Below are 18,397 nucleotides of genomic sequence, written 5' to 3' on the forward strand. Positions count from 1 at the left end.
TGCAAATATCACTACAATAGGGCAACCACAGGAACTGCAACGAAGACTTTAACTCTTTGAAATGGCTGCTTTTCAAAGTGACAAGTAGCCAACTCGGCGAAATAATAGGCATTATTTTCCTTTTTGGTCAATATTCTCTCCACAAAGAGAGGATATCCATCTTATGCCAAGGCATGTGGCTGTGACCGCACTCTCTTCCTAAGTCGTTATCATTCTTACTTCCCTGCTCTGTCTCTTGTCTCTCTGTGTATTCTTATCTAATTATATCTCATTATCCTTTTTTTTCTTTTTCAATCCATGCACCATGCACCCACCCTCACCACTCTCACTTTCTCCGTCCGAGGCCTCCAAACAATCTAATCCCTGTATGTTTTCATCACAGAAAGACAAAATAGAGGATGCAATTATGCAAGAATCTGTGTGCACACAGCAACTCTGTTTCACTTCTGCCTTTGTGGGCATGTTCATTTGTACGTGTGTGTGTGTGTGTGTGTGTGTGTGTGTAGTAACCTGAAGGAGGAGAAAGCAGGGAAGGCTTTGCTGGTCCAGTGGTGATACTCCTACTCCGATGTTGATAAGAAAACATCCCAGTCGCTTCTGACCTGGGCCTGTTTACTATTAAACACTGTGCTCTCTCTCCAGTTAGCCTAAATATTTACATTATTTTTCAGCAAATTCATCAGAAAATCTCTCAAAGAGTATAGGGTAAGGTTTGAAAACAGCCCACAGTGGAAAAACTGTGACTTTACTTACAGGGTGTAGAAGATGCAGCATACATATCGAAACACAGCAGTAACTAAAATTTAAAGAAATTAAGATTTTTAGGGGCAGGAGACAGAGGAGCGCCGCAGTCTGTTCAGTGTAACACTATGACAAGACACTGATAACACTCTATATACAAACGTGAGTGAGTGTAGACGTGCAGCGTGTTTGCTCATTAGCGCAGCACTCGCTCTCTATGGTGCCTGCTAAAAACAATCTGAAGTTTGACATTTTTCGTCACTGGTCAGAAAAGATGGAGAAAAGAGGTAACACCAGGATGTTGTTAGTGATCTGTGTGTGTGTGGCTGCGTTCAGCTGCGTCTCTGCTTCTCCAGAGGTCTGCAACAATTCCCTTCTGCCTGGAGCTAAAGGTAGTACATCCCTTTGTGTGTGGGCTTGTGTCTGTGTGTGTGTGTGTGTGTGTTCATTTCAGAGGCTCTGGTGAAAATGAGAAGATGTTATTTGTGGTAAAAGTTAAGGTAAAAGTTATTGGTTATTTCATACAGCGTTAGTTATGTTGTACAAATGAATGGGAGTCAATGCAGGGTTCTAAAGAGAATAGCTGCTCAAACCTGTGTGTGTGTGTGTGCGTGTGTGTGTTATATATAGTTTATATAGTACAGTGGGCTACTTGTACAGTGTATGTGCTCTTTGTTTTTAAGTGCCTATAATCTTTTGTTTGGAGATAAGACAAGTGTAACCTTTCTCTAAATGCTTAGTGTAAACATTTGCTCTGTTTGATTTATACTACATTGATGCATTAGATAAAAAAAAAAAAGAAAAAAAAAAGTGGAAAACTGTGAGGAAACACCTCCTAATAAGCTTTAGGATTTACATACTCGATGATGAAGCTACCGAGCATGTAATGTCCCATAGTTTATTGGCTTGCCGTCTGCTGCCCCGGAGGCTTTTGGAGGGAGAGCCTCCCCGTGTGTGTTTACCGTTTTATGACATCCAGTAGCTTGTTCCCCTGCTGATTCAGACAGGCAGACAGACCTAATAAAATACGCAGTTTAGCTCGGCTTCGTGTTCTTTCAGCTTTGCTCGCTCTACTGAAAAATGACGTTTTTCAGTTCAGTGCAAGGAGAAAGGAAGAGAACGAGAAATGTCGAAACTGGACATCGTACACTTCTCAGATGTAGAAAGACACATGGTAGTGCTTGGTTCTGTGGGGTTATTACTCAAAGAGTAACTGCGAGTGAAATGTCCATCGATCGTGGATCGAAACTAAAAAAAAAAACAAAAAGGCTGCACTTTGGGGAGTGATGTGTGTTTGTCATTTTTCCACGGACTTTTGTGAACTTTTAAGAAAGTCCCATTGTGACTGTGTGTATTTAGACAGCTGCCACTAAACTGAGCTGATTATTTATACAAGATTCATCCAGACACTGACCTCAGAGTCAGACTCTGAATGTACGCATTGTCACGCCTGCATATCTGTGAGTGGGTGTCAGACATGCTCTCTGTGTTTCACCCCAAGAATGTGAAACAAAACATCGTTTTTTTATATTTACATCAGCATTGTAAAACACATTTATTTTAAAATTGTTGAATGTAAGCTCTGAAATAAAGGGTTCAATTGCTGTGTTTACTTAAATTACAGAATTTGAATCACTTGTAAAATCCAGTAGTTTAGGTCAATCTTTCTAAGTAGTCCTCTCACCAAGTCTTAAACATTTCAAAACCAAAGTGCTCTTAACGTTACCAATTGCAGTAAAACTCTAGCTCTAATCAACACCCACAAACCTCTGAAGTTCTTGTGCCAACAAAGCCACTTTTTCCAACCGTGCTTTTGAAATCCATTTCGGTGGCGCTTACAGTAAAGTATAAGAATAAGGGATATGTTTATATTTATACGTGATTGCTGAAACTCATACATAAACACTCACTTTCCAAAAGTACTGTGCAATAATACCACTTGATAGTTATTTAATGTGTCACCCAATGATGGCTTCACATCCATCACAGTGAGAATATCCAGATTCAACCCCTTACTACATTGTGAAATCAAGTACACATGTGTTAGATATTCTCTAGCATTTTTTTTTTTCCTTTCACATTGTATCTATCATTTTGAATTTAAACATATCCCCATTCACCTTTCTCTATTTTATAATCCTTTTTCCAGGAGATCAAGGTGAGGTTGGAGAGGAGGGAGGTCAGGGGACACTGGGAAAAAACGGACGACCAGGACCTCCAGGTATCCAGTATAAGTCTGTGTGTTCTCTAGTGGAGAAAAAGCAGGCTAAAAGACACTGTTATATGATGTTATCCATACACTAACACTTTGTTCTTGTAAAATAGCTCCCCAGTTTAAAACGCATTTCATTTTCAATACTTGTAAATGTAAAACGCAATTCCCAATACTCGTTCATTATTTCCAACACGTGCAAGAGCTTAAGACAACCAAAGGGGAAAAAGAGGCACAGATTGCCTAGCATCCAAACGTCATTACATGCACACATAGGACTTCATCCACTTTGGCTCAGGAATATTTTTTTGCATTGCTGGTGCAACATGGACAAACAATCAAGTCGGGAAGTTCTGTGCTGTAACTTTCCCCACAGCTTTGCCCTGGCAGCTTCTGGTGCTTTTTCCTGCTCCAGATTGTGCTTACGTTTGCTGTGCACATGCAGACAGACATATAGATATGCTGAGGAGAGCAGGAGTGTTCCACTTCCACTCCATATGTATATATATATATACACAGTACATATATATAATAGTGCATGCCATATTATTGTCTTTAGGAGAACAAACACTGGTTCCTGGCTTCTCGCTTGTTCTCGGCACGTGTTTTTTAAAAAAATTTTTATTTAATAGCATCACAAGGAGGCCCTCACATATACACACACATGCACACACAACAACAGAGGTCACACGCTTCTCCTGTCAGACTGTGTGAGAGACAAAAGCCGGAGGAAACATTTTTCAGCTTTGCATTTATTTTTCAACAGTATGACAAACCCAGTCATTATGGGTTTCTTTGTGTGTGTATATGCCTACTGTACGCATGAACGCAGTTTCTTATGATGATTCTGTTACTGCAGGATGTCAGCAGCTCAACAAATGACGCATGTGTTCCTCGTCTTAATTTAGGCCCTTTTACAGGAAACTTTCTAAACGTTTCTAAACTTTGGAACGTTAAAAGGGAATACATGACCGGCCGTTATTGCCCTGGTGGGAAACACACACAATTTGTTGCTCCAAACTGCTTAACATCAACAAACAGCTGAGCTTGATTTTTTTTTTTTTACATTTGTTAATTGCGTTTCATTCAAAGCTGCTGTTGAGTTTAGAATTTCACTGTTAGGTTTGGCAGAGTCTGGTGTAGTGTTCCTAATTTTTGTGAAGAACCTGTTGGGGCAGCTACGAGTGAGGCATATGTACACAAATGGAAAATCTGGCTCAAGGCCTGTGTTTCATGTTCCCATGCTTCGTTTCCACTGTCCACTAAACTCTAAACAGCAGCAATGCAGGTTGTCCGGATTGAGCAAACAGTGTGTAATGGCTGATCTAAGGTCTGTTCATTATTTTTTGATCTCATATTTAGTAAACATTTAAATGTAAAATATGTTTTTTTTTAGAAATGGCTTATTTGGTGTGTCATGGGAAATAAGGAAAAAATGTGTCCTTCACTTCATTTGTCCTCTAGCAGCTGGAGAATCGAGACGTTAAACCAGTTGGAGGGGTTGGCCATTATAAAGTGTGTATGCAGTGATAGGAAGACGTGTTATCTGGACACTTAGAGAGGCAGTTTAACTGGCAAGCACAGGCAATGTGAAAACAACATTAATCAACTGTTATAGACACAGAAGGAATAACTTGAGGCCGAGAGATCAAATTCTTCCGTATAGCAAAAAACAAACACGTATAATCACATGTCAGTGTTGCCAAAAGGGTTCCTTTGTGATTATGCTTCTCAGGCATTCATGAAGAAAATTACACAAAAATGGTATAAAGATTATCGTGAAATGAAGATTCCCAAAGGCCGCATGCCTACAATCCATAAGACCTCACTCACACGCTCTGCCAGCACTGCTCACAAATCATAGAGCAGAAAATCAACATGAGCAAATGGGAAGTAGAAGTGAACTGCTGGATGTGTGCGTGTGTGTGTGCATGTGTGTGTGTGTGTTGGGGGGCTAATCCCTCTAATGGCAATAGGCCTCTTCAGTGCGTCACTTACTATTTCAAACGCCATCAATTTCCAGTTGAATAGTTTCCTGAGGAAATACTCATTCAAGTGCTGGCAGGATGCCTCCGTCTGCTCTAAGGTTTTCCCACAAACACAGACATGGTCACAATATCTCACACTCTCAGTATGTCTCATATACACTTTCACTGCAATATCCAATACTTTCTCAGCCATTCACTCCGTCAGCCCTTGTAACACCACACAACTGTGGCAACCAGACAGATTGCAGTAATCAGATTACAGATTGGAAACCAGGCGCGCTGTTGATTACCAGAGAGTAACCGTAGATAATGAACAGCATAAATAATAATGAATCAGTGTGTTTACTACACTTCTAAAGTGGACCTGCAATCTGCCTTAACCATATCCTGCAACAATGCACATCTTCTAACGAAGCAAACACAATATGAAAACAAATTTCTTCGGATGGAGCCCACAAAAACCAATATTTTTTCCCTCCAATTTATTTACTGGCAAAACGCTTATAACAATCACAGCACCAGGAACCAAAAAAAGGATGGAAAAATCCTTGGGGCTCATAGAGATAATTTCTAAAAGATGAGATGGAAGTACACAATTATACTGATTGGGTTTGAAATGTGGAGAAAAAAAGACAACACAGTTCTAATACAATTGTAGTTGTAAGCATACCAAAGATGAATTACAGAGTGTAAGATACCTTTCCAGGTATATTATGTGTATAATGTTAAATTAGTCAGGATTCAACTTTCTTTACCATGTCTCAAATATCTGTCCGTGACTTCTTTTTCTCTTCCATGTCCATTTCCAGGAGTCCCAGGAGAGAAGGGACTCAGAGGAGAGGTGGGCCACACAGGGAAGATGGGGCATATTGGAGACAAAGGTAAAATAAAGCAGTGTCAATATAATTCAAATCTGAACATTATATCTCCGCTGGTAGTTTTAATGTAAACATGATTACTGTCTCTACCTCTCTGTTCTATCGTACTCTTTCAAGGTTGAAAGCTGCACAGACTTTATTTTGTGTATGAATGTTTCCACCATGAACTTTTGACCTTCAGTTTCATTGTAAATATTGTGCATAGAGCTGTGAGGTTCACATTTGTAGTCTTCAAAAACAAAAATGTAGTTCCCTGAACCTCACCTTGGACAGCTGTTCCATAACCACAGACTCAAAATGATAAAATAAGTATGAGACATTTCCACATTAATCAATAAATATATATATATTTTTTTTTAAAGCAGTGGCCCAAACATTTTTTTCAGTCCCATTCCCTGCGTTTTAGGCCTTTGCTTTGCTCACAATTTATAATGTTTGATACATTTACAGGAAAATGGCTGTGCATGAGCCTTCTCGGGCACAGGAGTGAGGTCACACTTTGGATTTTCCCTAGATTCTGGGTGACTGTAGCTTGTAAAACACCTTAAAAAAAACAAAAAAACATGTTTCAGGGCACCGCTGGCTTCAGCAAACTCCCACTTTTATAGAATTTTGATCAAGTCATGTGTCACTCACATAAAAAAAACAGTTTTCCCATGTAGCCTACTCTTTATTAATTAGTTACAGATGTTTGGTATCAAGATGACCACGGTAGCCTATATGTGCAGGTATTGTTAGGATCTGCTGCTCTTCCATGCACACGTATGTGACCTGTGCATAGTGTTATCTGATTATTATTATCAGAGTATCTACAGAGCTGGGACTTTACCTGAGCTCAACAATTATCTAAAGCCATAAATGCTGTGAATGCTGCATGTGATTAAGGAGCTCACGTGCAAACAACAACAACAATATATTGTATTTTCTTTTGTTTCTTCTGAAACATACTGTATCTGTCAATGAATCTAGAGCTACAGCACTTGTAATGCAATAAGAAGCTGTACCTGAAGCAACAAATGTTTATTTTTCACTCAATTGTCCTCGTCAGAGTTCTCAAATTCAAATTGTATTGTAATTGCAGCATATCGCTCCGTCTGGCCAAATTATACCAGTACTGTTTGTCACTGTTTTGGTTGTTCCTCATATAACACCAGACCTATTGTCATATGTGTGACTTCCCCAAAATGTGCAACCGCCAGTTGGGTTAATTTCTAAATTGAAGTTATGTGAGTGTACTTTATATAAAATAAAATAAAATAAAATAAGAATAATCTAGATTACATTTAGTCACACAAATGAACATCCATCTATACATTTACTAAACAATGTGGGTTTTCATATCTGTTCAGACCATTTTAAAATGGGTTACAAGAGGTCACAATGTGACCTGAGTAAATCAGAACCTGTGTGAAGCCATTTATAAAAGTGTGTGATACAGCCATCTGGTGGTACTTTGTTGTAACTAAAGCACAATATAATTAGAGTTATAACACAAGTATTATGTCACGAAGATGAATTTTTTTTTTTGGCAGTCATAGATTACTGTGTTATCTATTGGAAATAAGAAGAATCGATGAAAACCATCTTTTGGTGTTTTCTATTCCTTTGTAGGTGACGGAGGCGACACAGGTGTGGACGGGCCGTCTGGTCTAAAAGGAAAACCAGGTGAGTAAGCTGACAGTAAACACACATTTGTTTTCAAGGTGAATAAAAGTCTGTCACCTCTAAACAGAGAATTTACACCTGTAAAAAACAAGTACTTGTTTTAGACCTAAATACATTTAAATCAACACACCTGACAGTGTTTGTCAGTGTATTTTAGTGTTTTGGGTGTACCCAGAAAAAAGCATAAAAGGATGGCAAAGCACCACCAGGGAAAAATGACAGAATGCTGGTTCATGTCTCTTAGTTGGAGACAGACAACAAATAAACATATGCATCCAAATGTTAAACAGTGGAAACACTGGGAAGCTACAGACATTGCCCTCTTCTGCAGTCTAAGTGGACATGTGGTGGTGTAAGCCCCTAAAGCAGCTGCTCAGATATAAAAGCAAGAGATAAAATGTGATTCTGTGTTATCTCTTTACCTTTTCAGGCACTACATGTGACTGTGGCAGGTACAGAAAAGTGGTCGGACAGCTGGATAGCAATACAGAGAGGCTCAGGAAAGCTGTTCAGTTTTTGAAAAATGGTGAGTTAACTTAATATTATGAAATCTACAGTTTATTTACAGATATTTGTGCTGAGTGCAGGAATCTAATTGAATGAATCTCGACAAAACAAACACTTCCTCTGACCATTTTCTATGTACTTTACATCTGGAGTTGTCGTCCACAACCAATAAAAATGTATAACTCCAAATGACCTTTAACTATAAACCCTGCCCTGCACAGTTATCCTGGGGTTGAAAGAAACAGAGGACAGGTACTACCTTCTTGTGAAGGAACCCAAGACGTTCAGAGAGGCATCGATGAACTGCAAGCTAAGAGGAGGCAGCCTGGCCATGCCGAAAACCACCAGCACCAACCGTTTAATGGCAGACTATGTCAGTCGAGCAGGACTGACACGAGTTTACATTGGAGTGCGGGCTCAACGAAAGGACACAGTAAGTGGTCGCAAGCAGAAAACATTGCACACACTCACCACAGAAGGTGGAGTTTAAGTTTCTGATTCTTTGGTTAAGGCAGATGAGCCAACACGAGCCATCAGAAGCACGGTTACACCCAGCAGGACAGGTCAACAGCCTAATTCAGAGCCAACATACAAGCAACCATACACACCCCGCATTCACACACAGCTCCTATTAACCTAACACAAATCTGCATATCTTTATACTGTGGAAAAAATGCAAAATATGGGATTCAAACCATGGAGCTTTTGCTGTGAACCATGGATGAACATACGCGATAGATACTTGTGGTATGTCACATGGATGCGTGACGTGTTTATGACTTATAATAGTAATAATAATAATAATAATGATGACGAAAGGTCACATTGTGTTCTGAAATACAGTGCTGCAGTTACATTTGCAACAAATTCATTAACTAATTGACCAGCTTTTTAAAGAAGAATTGGCGTAGGGACAAGTTCTTAAGCCTGATTAAAAGATGACAAACACTTTTTTGTTTTCATTCATCCCTCATGTTTTTGTCATCAGGGCCAAACAAGCAACTATGTTTATGCAGACTCCAGCCCTTTGCAGGGATTTGCACCATGGAGCCAAGACATCGAGCTAAATTCCACATTATCTTCAGCCACAAACTCCAGCTGCATGGAACTGCTCAGCACTGGAACATGGGGTCGCGTGGAGTGTGAGGCCACCATGTTTTTCATCTGTGAGTTCCCAAAGAGCAGGAGGAGAGGAGGGAGAACTGGATGAAGAGGAGACAACATTATTATATATGGGATATTTAGACAATCGATGGAAGCCAAATGTTTGTGCTTGCTATTTCATGTATGTATGTGTGTTAGTGCATGGGACATTAGACAGTATGTCAAATCAAGTATTTAGTGTTGACCTAGGTGGCCACTAATAGGGTTTTGACATTCCAAAATAGCCAACTTGCATTACCTTTAGTAACATTATTACATGAAAAAGACCTGCTGTCCTTTTTTAGGCAATTATTCTCTGTTCGTATCTGGAGTTTTGCTACAAACAATAAGTTTTACATTATGTGGTAAAGCAAACTTTATTTGTACTGCATGGACACTACATGTTTCTCTCTTTAACTCTTACATTCATTAGGTACAAATCCTACACTTTGCAGATAAGTAGTAAATGTGTTATAGAAATAGTAATCCTCGTCTCACAAGCTGATTCAAGATTTAATTTATTTCACATCAAATACAGAATTTCTTGCTTTATAGACGTACATTTGATGTAGTTACACGTTCACAAATGTATGCATGTACACACAGGCTAACACACTTCTTTCATTCTTACACATTATTTACTATTTTTCCTCGTCTATCTGCCCTGATTGTTCAACAGTCACGGTTAACTCCTAATGTATGACTAAAGTCTTCAACTCTACCAGACATTCTCGTATTTGGACGTGGAAAATCTTATAATCTCTGACCACTTCCTGAATAAACATTAAAGATTACTCATGTCAATTGGAAGTGATTCACTGTGTTCACATTCGTAGCAAACACGGTCATATCTGTGCTCCTCAAAACTTCCTGAACTCTTTACTTGAAGATTGTAAAATATTAGCATTGAAAGATTAAAGAAATCGGATCGATTGCAGCAGTCCTGGTGCATTAAACAATGGCTTTATATCATGTGAAAGGGTCTTTTAGAGGGCGTATTGATTCAAACTGTGAGCAGTGAGCTACAAAACCTGAACTAAGCCCAGTGCCCTTTCAGAGGTTATGTCAACATTGTTTCAAATACACTAAATCCTAGCTAAACATTAACTGGTGATAGTCCGACCTAAGAACTTGCTCTTAGCAACTGATGTGACAACAGCACTTTTCCTTCAACGTTTGATTAAAAACCTGTCTGTTGTTGAGTCAAATCAGTTCTCTTCTCTCCTCATAGACCTTAAACTAATATTGAATGTTTTAGCTTTGCTCCTGCACAGTGAAGATTAACCATTAAACACACACCATTGTTTCTCAGACCTCAATTCTTTTCTTGCAGGAATCAATGACATTTTATCTGGACTACAACTATTTGATTTGTCTTCTCACTGATGTTCCTGAGCTGTGGTCTCTGCTGGTGGCTGTTCAAACAGAGGGAGTCAAGTGTCCCAACATGCTTATTCATTTCGGGTTAAACTGCAGGCTTCAGTTACTTTTGGAGTCGACACAAGTAGACTACAAACTTGGTGCATATGATGATTAATAGGTGAGTGTAGAGTTATGACAAACTGGCATTCAGGGTGGAGGAGAGTATAAGAGAGATTATATGAAGACAACCAGTGGAGTCTTTGGTCTTTATAAATACACCCTCCAGGTCTTTAAGGAGCCAAGCAAATACAGCACAGGACCAAATGTATTATCATAGCATTATCAAAAATGCTTTTATCAGCACATGAAGACATGGTTCCTGTAATCATCAAAGATAATAGTTAATTCCTTTTTTTTAACTCGACGTCTGCCAAGAAATTAATTAAAAGATCATCATGACTCATTTAAATTATGTTTACCCTCATAGAAAAACCAACAACTTGATCTCACAGAATTACAATTCCTGGATTACACAGAAAGCTAGGTTTGACCTATTTGGATCTTTGTAGGAATAGGAAGTCAGGTTTAGTCAATTCATTCAGATACATGAATGTTCCTTATTTGACCAACATTTTTCTGTCCTGTCCTTTTTTTAACCTGTGAAATTTGAATGTACAAATACACAAGAACATGAATAAGTATAACAAACAGGCACCAGGATTACTTGAAGGTGTGCTGTGTAAGACTAAGTGACATCTAGTGGTGAGACGGCAGATTGCATGTTTCCAAAACAGGTCAGAGTACTGTAGCCTTCACATACCAGAAAAGACATAAACGCTCTATCAAAAGTGTACTCTTCTATTCTGTCTGCCATTTCCTCCTTCTTCTCCGTTGGTTTAAGCATCATATTTATGAGTGTGGGTTTCTGCTTCAAAAAATGAAAGACACGTCCAATCGGACTGCTGTAAAAACACTTTGACAAAACTCAAAATGCTTATAAGTAGGTTATTCTCATAAAAAAAATAAACTATTTTTATTTTGAAGTAATTATACACTGATTCAAACACATTTGCAGGCATTATTTTCATTTAACCAGGAGAAATGTTACACACTGGACCAAGGGCATAGGTTTGTGTATGGACAGTGGGGACATGTCCCAACTAATATTTGGAGACAGCCACATTGTCCCTACCAGTATTAGAGACAGGGCAATGCGTATGTGTGCGTGAATGCAGTATCCCCACCTATCTTGTAACCAAACCTACGCCCTTACACTGGACCTTTAAACCTGGCTGTTAGTTTGCAGTTTGCATCTCCACATGCAACTTTTCTCTATGTTTAATTAAGGTAGGATAACTGGAAAAATCCCGGTTTAATCCACTATCTAGTTTTGTGAAACTATCCTCGGCTGTTTGGTTCATGGTAATCTATGTGGTCCTAGCTCACATAGATTACTTACTTTAGGGATTTTTAAATTGAAATTCCGGATATTCCTGGAGGTTCTTGAACGCAGCGCAGGTTTCCAGGGAGTGGTCCCTGCACCTGTTCGACCTGTTCGAGGTGGACGAGACTCCGCAGGAATTTCCCTCTGCTGCTTTCGTTCCATTTGTGTAACGGAGTGTGTTTAGTGGGAGACGGAGGGCGACAGACAGAAGAGAGGGGGAGACTGAGAGAGTCAGAGAGAGGACAGGGGACGACAGAGGGAGACATAAAGAGATGTCGGAACCAGCCGCTAATCCCGCTGCCACCTCCTTCCCAGCGCCAACTATCTCTCTACCTTTGGGACTGCCAGTAGTGAGGACCTACTCCGGAGCTCTAGTCTTGTTAGAAATAGTGAGTATCGTGTTTGTTAGTGTATTTGGCGCTATTGTATTGTCTTTTATTAATCATTTGACGCGTTGTGTAATGAAAGTTTGTCCAACCCCTGTTTAGATGTCGACCGATATGGGTTATTCTTTGCCGACGCCGATTCGGTCTTCCATTAGGGCAGCAGTTGTCCAAAATAAGATGTATAACTAACTTTTTTCTAACACATAATACGTAAAATGTGTTAACTTCAATACATTATTGAACAAATGTGTAATACATGTATGTGCTGATGACTTTCTGGTGAACAGTTTGAAGACATTTCTATGTTAGACTTTGTTAGTTCTCTTAGATGTGATGAGTGGTTGCCAACACACTGATGATTTGTTTGACAGCTAAAGCAAATAGTCGACCATTTCACCTCCAGTGCTGTTGTCATGTCTGCCTGCACTGACACCTGTTACTACAGGTGTAGGCCTGTCAGGTGATTAATACTATATCTCATGGTTTGATTTCCAGCTTGATTTTCCTTTGCCAGGTGACCTCTTCAGTGCACTAACTCCACTTCGAGCTGACCACATATTCTCTAGTGCAGAGCTGCACAGACTTTATAATGAAGCAATACTAACGAGTACTTTAGCAAGTATTCTCTAAACAAACATGGCCGTGTAATAATCTTCACATGATCTTTACATTATGAGAAGGTGATACTGAATGGTTTAAGACTCGAGGAAAGCAGCAGTGTTTCAGTCGTCATGGGTTTCTGTTTGTATTCACAGATATTTGGTGGCTTAGTATGGATCCTGGTGGCTTCCTCCAATGTGCCGGTGCCTTTGCTTCAAGGCTGGGTGATGTTTGTCTCCGTCACCAGCTTCTTCATGTCCTCTGCCTACCTCACGCTCCTCATCACTGGCCTGGCTGACCGCATCAACACTGACTGGAACTTTTTGGTAAGCTGTAGAGAACTGAACATCTGACTGTCTGGCTAACCACCTGTCTTTCCCTTTCATCCATCGAAATGCAATTCATTTATTCTTAATTTGGGAACTACTCAAGTTGAGCATACACAAAATAAATTGTTACAGTTCAAAAGTGGCACCAATTTGAGTCCAATTACTAGAATTATGTTTGTGGTTTAGGAACGGAATTGGCACTTGGTCTAGACAAAAGTTAATGTCAAGAGATTAGAGAGTAATCTTGGAATGTGTTAATTCCTACCTCTAATTTGTTAGATCTCATCGTATTAAGCATAGTCATTCTTTTTGTATTTAAGACATGATAGAAGATGTTACATAATGACTGCAGCATTTGTCAGCACTTTATATTTTCTGTGGGAAGAAACATATTATCTATAATATCAAAGTCTAAAAAAGCTAAACTAATAATTAAGATAGCAACATAACATTCAGGAATTAACATGCAGTGTAGAGTATGAAAAAAGAATAGTAGCAAATAACCTAAAGAAAGTATTACAACAGTATTACATAACACTCTCTTATGGGGTCGACAAAGCTGTGAAGCTGAACAACATTGTTTTTATGGAGTAAAAATGGTGTAGAACCAGAAATGCTTCCACGTGCCACTTTTCAGTTGCCTTGGTGTCATGATTGTCTGTTCAGGAGCAGTTTAGCTTGTCCTCAGTTGTCACAACAAACAGCATAACGGCATTAAAGAGGGCGATGCAGGCCAAGCTGCACCCACAGTGCCCTCTGTTGGACAACTTGTTGATTACTTCAAACAGTCAATGCACTTCTAGGCTGTACATTTTGAACTAGAATGGGTTTTCAGGGTTAGTCAATCTTATGATTGTTTAATCATTTCAGTAATCAGTGACTTAGTCGGTGAAAATAGTCGTATGTTATGCAGTGTATGCCATGTCCTCTAGTTCACTGTAGAGGACGCCGAGTTAAGTCTGGGTTCTCAGACAGAGACACTCTCGCCTCAGCCTTCAGGCCCTGCTCCCTGGAGTAACCAGGCATTTGGGGTTGTTTGTTTTCAGCCTGAACAATGAGTGACATGGATGATGAGCTCACACCAAAGCACAACAAAGGTCTGACTGTAGGTCTGCCAGGCTCAAAGATTCAAGCAGACAAATTGTCATCAGCCGTTTCTCCTCTCTGAAACGCCCCTCTGTGTGTTCAATCCCTTTCTCTCCGTCTTTTATTTTTGTTTCCTAATATGTAGTTTTTCAAATCACTTAAACCTTTGCACTGTTTTGTGTTTTTAATATCAAAATCATTGTATTATTTGCCTTGTTTGTTATATTTGTCATGTTATGCTGGTTTGTTCTCAGTCCCATGGTCTGGGTTGTTATTTGAATGGTTTTGTATAGGTAGCTGCATTAATTGTGCGGAGCAGAGCAACTATTGTTAGATAATTACCCTTTTAAAGCAAACATGATGGTTATTCTTTGTTCTCAAATGACCAAACCTTTCCACACTTTGTCCAGAGCAGCATGAGATGTGTGAGTTAAATAATAAGGGGTCGTTAACGTAAATACTTCTGTGTCACGTTTCCTTTGTAAACAAGGACAAAGTGAAAGTTTGGATTACAGATTTTGAGTTTGGGAAAATTCCCCTCGAATTAACATTTGAATTTTTCACATTACCCCAACCGTCAGCCTTGTTGATGACTGAACATTTATATTTTTAAGCATTAGCTGACAATTCCAATGTAAACAAGAATTGAATAACCGGTACACTCTAGTGGAAGTGGACCATCTAAGATTGTTTACAATAAAAACTGTTTGTTTGCTAATGCTCTCTCTTCTCCCTCTTCTTCTTCTCAGGATGTGTTTTACCACTTCTTAGCGGTGCTTTTTTACTTTGCTGCCTTCGTCCTTGAGGCAGCGGTTACAGCAGCAAATGGCGGAGCCTATGTCACAATACTGCCCAACAGCACTGAAACTGTCATGTGTATTCCCTACCCTCACAGCAACGTCTTCACGGTCATGAGCGGCAAACAGTACAGTATTAATGTGGCAGCCACGGTGAGTACTGTAAAGCTGTGTTTCCCCTAGTGGTTTGGTACAGTACGGTACTTTTTCTCTTTTTTTTTGCATTTCCATTAGGAACGGTAACAAAATTACCGCCCGCAATTTTCCATTCTTTGATTACCCTTCCCTTAAGGTACCAGAAAAACGTCTCTCCCTTGTGATCAGTGTAAATATCCCATGGAAGTTGAGGCAAATGCTCGCAGTCTATTCTCATACGAAGACTGACGTCATGACAAACAGCCATAAACTGAGCAGGAAAAAAAGAGCCGCTGGATTTCCTCCAGTGTCGCGTTGGATGTTATCGTTTGTTGTCGTTACACTGGTACGACGTAATGCTATGTATCTCGCTAACAAGACCATCAGGCACAGCCCACACCCTGCCTACCAAATAAAAGCACATTCTAAACAGTACCGTACCACACCATACTGAACCGCACCATGATGGAAACACAGCATGTATTACATTTATGCTACTGCACTGAGCCAAGTGAGTGATTATAGCTCAATGACAAACGTGTTTTGTGACTTATCTAATTAAAAACATATTTTGCAATAGAATTCATACTGTTTAAAGTAATTGTGACAATGAAAAGGTGCATTAATGATTAAACTTTGTTGTTGTGGTTTGGAACTTTATCATGGAAGTGCCCCTTTAGCCACATGTAAAGAGAATCTTCACCTCAAAGGTTTTCCGAAAATGTCAAACTATCTGACATCTTAACGTCTCATCAATAAAACTGTCACGTAATTATAAAAGATACAAATAGTCAGATTGAAAGGAATTCAAATTTTAGAGGTAGATAAATGGTAAGACATTTTACCAAGAAGAGATGAAACACGCAAATCAGTTGTTTCTTTGTTATTGAAGAAGAATACATTATGAAGTTCTATGAGCCATAACAATCTTCTGTGAGTGAGAAACTACTATATGTTTATTCAACTTTTATGATGACAAAAATATACCCTAACCTCCATGACAGCCAGAAACATAATGTTGCGTTGTATTTTACTTATTTTTTGTCATTTATTTATGCTTTCATATGTTTCTTTATTGACCAAGTTATTTACTTTATTTTCCCCCAGATATTCTCATTCGTGGTGACACTATGTTATGGCTGCAGCATGATAATGGGCTTCAAGAGGTGGAGGGCGTAAGCAGCACAAAACAACATGAAACCAACTCCTTTTTGCAAAAGCTTCTGCTACACAGATTAGTAAAGTATAAAGTATAGAATTTCCCGATGGGAAACGTCATGTCAGCAAGTGAAAGCGGCATCAAAGCTACGAAAGTCTCGATGGATTAAAGGTTTTCAGCTTCAGTCAAAACATCTGTCAACAGTATTGGACAACAAGGTTCCCGGGTGGAATTCATCTTTGGAGACTTTGGTTTCAAGTACCGTGGGTTGTGTCTGGGCTGTTAAAGGTATTTTGAAAGCAGCATTTAAGCAGCTGTTGTTCAGTTACCACTGCATGTGTTTTATTCCCCTGCTGCTAACCTGATGAGTTCACTGTTGTGAAGCTTTCCTTAATGTTGCCAGGAAAATCCATGTGGGACGCTTGGCAGAGTTGTGTATTTTCGAGGCTGTACAAAGTAATTCTTCAAGATTTAAGCTCTGACAGTTATGGTTTCGATCCTTTGCTCACTTAGAGATATACAGAGTCACATTCTCACATTCCCATAACCATTAACACAAAACATGTTTTCGTATGAGATGTGGACATGAAGACATTATCGAAAAATCCCTGAAAAGTCCTTGAGTAACGTTGGTGCTAACTGGAGAGTTAATCTGATTGTTCATTTCATTTGGCCATTATTTAAAATGTGAGTTAATCTGCTATTTGAATAGATTTAATCACGTTATGAGCACTTTTTCTTAAATGTTCTTAATATGTCTCACTGTTTATCACAAGATTACTGTTCTTTAATCCAATTTTACTGTTAAAACTGTTACTCACTTATTTACTAATGAATATAAGTTAATTCAAATCTCGATTTACTTGTTTTGGTGATTTTTTTTTTACTAGAAACTAATTTTATAAGAGCATCAATCAATAATGCTTATTCAAACAGTGACTGATCACATGTTCATATGCTGTCAGTAGTACATTTTTAAAGTTTTACTATTGTTATTGTGTTAATACATTGTTATATTTTTTTCGAATCAATCATTCTTAATTGCAACAATTAAGCTATACATACATGTTCATTTAAAGTAGTTTTAGGTGAATAACCTTTGATTTGTTTGACATCAGCTGTTGAACTTGTTGAACTGCAGAATTAAAATCCTTCAAAGAAAAACAATCCTCTGTCTCTCTGTCATTACAGGGATTATAGATTTCAATGTATGGTATATTCATTGTAACTTGTGGGTCACAGGTGCAGTCACTATTAGTATTATCAGTAATAAAATACCACAGATTTTGGCCAGAATGCTGTTTGAGAGATACAGAGTTCTCTGTCTTCCTTAACATGTTCATGTTTATTTCTTTTAGTTCAAATTTCTGTATTTCAACCTTGACTTCTCCTGGAGCAGAAAAAGTAAGATGACGTGCCCAGTGAGTGATTACGGAATTCAGGCAATGTCAATCTGATTTTATGGTCCCCAACGCTGACCAACTGCTAGTTGGCTGCCCCACTATGCAACTATAATATTTCAGCCTCTTGGAAAGCTGAGTAACCTACATTTTGCAGGGTGTGCTCCACCCAGGTCTAAAATATGACAAGTGAATAGTGTGTTGTTGTAAGTGCGTCTTTCTATCAGCACTATACATTGCATTGTATGCTACAAGTTACAAACTGCATGACCTGATGAATATAAATCACATTTTCCCCACTTGCATTCACACCTGAGAATGACTCCCCTGTTAGGAGCACTGACTCAGAAGTAGTCAAAAAATATCTTTATGTTTGGATGTATTATGAGCCTCATTCCACTAGATGGTGGTGTCTTCATAGTGAAGCTGCTGTGAGCTGAAAGATAAGAAATGATGCTTTATAAAAGAAGACGAGGATGTTGAACAGTCACCATTTTTTCTAGATTATTGTGGAGTTTGAGAACGTGATTATCAGTAACAATGTGTAACAGTGTCAGTAAATTGT

The 18,397-nt window shown here is 38.9% G+C and overlaps 3 protein-coding genes across 3 annotated transcripts in view; 2 read left to right on the plus strand and 1 right to left on the minus strand.

The window, feature by feature from the left end:
- The window catches only part of LOC131471907 (tumor necrosis factor receptor superfamily member 11B-like), a 60,786-nt gene extending 55,001 nt beyond the window's left edge, over nt 1–5,785 (minus strand). Inside the window, exon 1 of the mRNA XM_058648708.1 lies at nt 5,697–5,785. Within this exon, the coding sequence (XP_058504691.1) occupies nt 5,697–5,699 (3 nt within the window). The 5' untranslated portion in view covers nt 5,700–5,785. The remainder of the gene's footprint in view (nt 1–5,696) is intronic.
- colec10 (collectin sub-family member 10 (C-type lectin)) lies at nt 763–9,938 on the plus strand. Its single transcript, XM_058648709.1, has 7 exons — nt 763–1,133; nt 2,891–2,962; nt 5,751–5,822; nt 7,431–7,484; nt 7,915–8,010; nt 8,213–8,424; nt 8,980–9,938. Exons 1-7 carry the CDS (start codon nt 959–961, stop codon nt 9,199–9,201), a joined length of 903 nt encoding a protein of 300 aa, XP_058504692.1. The 5' UTR covers nt 763–958; the 3' UTR covers nt 9,202–9,938.
- A 1,833-nt stretch (nt 9,939–11,771) lies between these two features.
- mal2 (mal, T cell differentiation protein 2) lies at nt 11,772–17,592 on the plus strand. Its single transcript, XM_058646781.1, has 4 exons — nt 11,772–12,329; nt 13,082–13,252; nt 15,091–15,291; nt 16,381–17,592. The coding sequence occupies exons 1-4, from the start codon at nt 12,213–12,215 to the stop codon at nt 16,450–16,452; spliced, it is 561 nt and encodes a 186-aa protein (XP_058502764.1). The 5' UTR covers nt 11,772–12,212; the 3' UTR covers nt 16,453–17,592.
- Nucleotides 17,593–18,397: the final 805 nt, after the last annotated feature.

The sequence above is a fragment of the Solea solea genome, chromosome 13, assembly GCF_958295425.1.
Source record: "Solea solea chromosome 13, fSolSol10.1, whole genome shotgun sequence".
NCBI classification, from domain to species: domain Eukaryota; kingdom Metazoa; phylum Chordata; class Actinopteri; order Pleuronectiformes; family Soleidae; genus Solea; species Solea solea.

Bases quoted from the DNA above. Each gene is read 5' to 3' on its own strand.
- colec10 (XM_058648709.1), top strand. From the start codon at position 959: ATGGTGCCTGCTAAAAACAATCTGAAGTTTGACATTTTTCGTCACTGG. The intron at 2,963-5,750 runs GTATCCAGTATA...GTCCATTTCCAG, and splicing joins CGGACGACCAGGACCTCCAG to GAGTCCCAGGAGAGAAGGGA. The intron at 8,425-8,979 runs GTAAGTGGTCGC...TTTTGTCATCAG, and splicing joins GGGCTCAACGAAAGGACACA to GGCCAAACAAGCAACTATGT.
- mal2 (XM_058646781.1), top strand. From the start codon at position 12,213: ATGTCGGAACCAGCCGCTAATCCCGCTGCCACCTCCTTCCCAGCGCCA. The intron at 13,253-15,090 runs GTAAGCTGTAGA...TCTTCTTCTCAG, and splicing joins ACACTGACTGGAACTTTTTG to GATGTGTTTTACCACTTCTT. The intron at 15,292-16,380 runs GTGAGTACTGTA...ATTTTCCCCCAG, and splicing joins GTATTAATGTGGCAGCCACG to ATATTCTCATTCGTGGTGAC.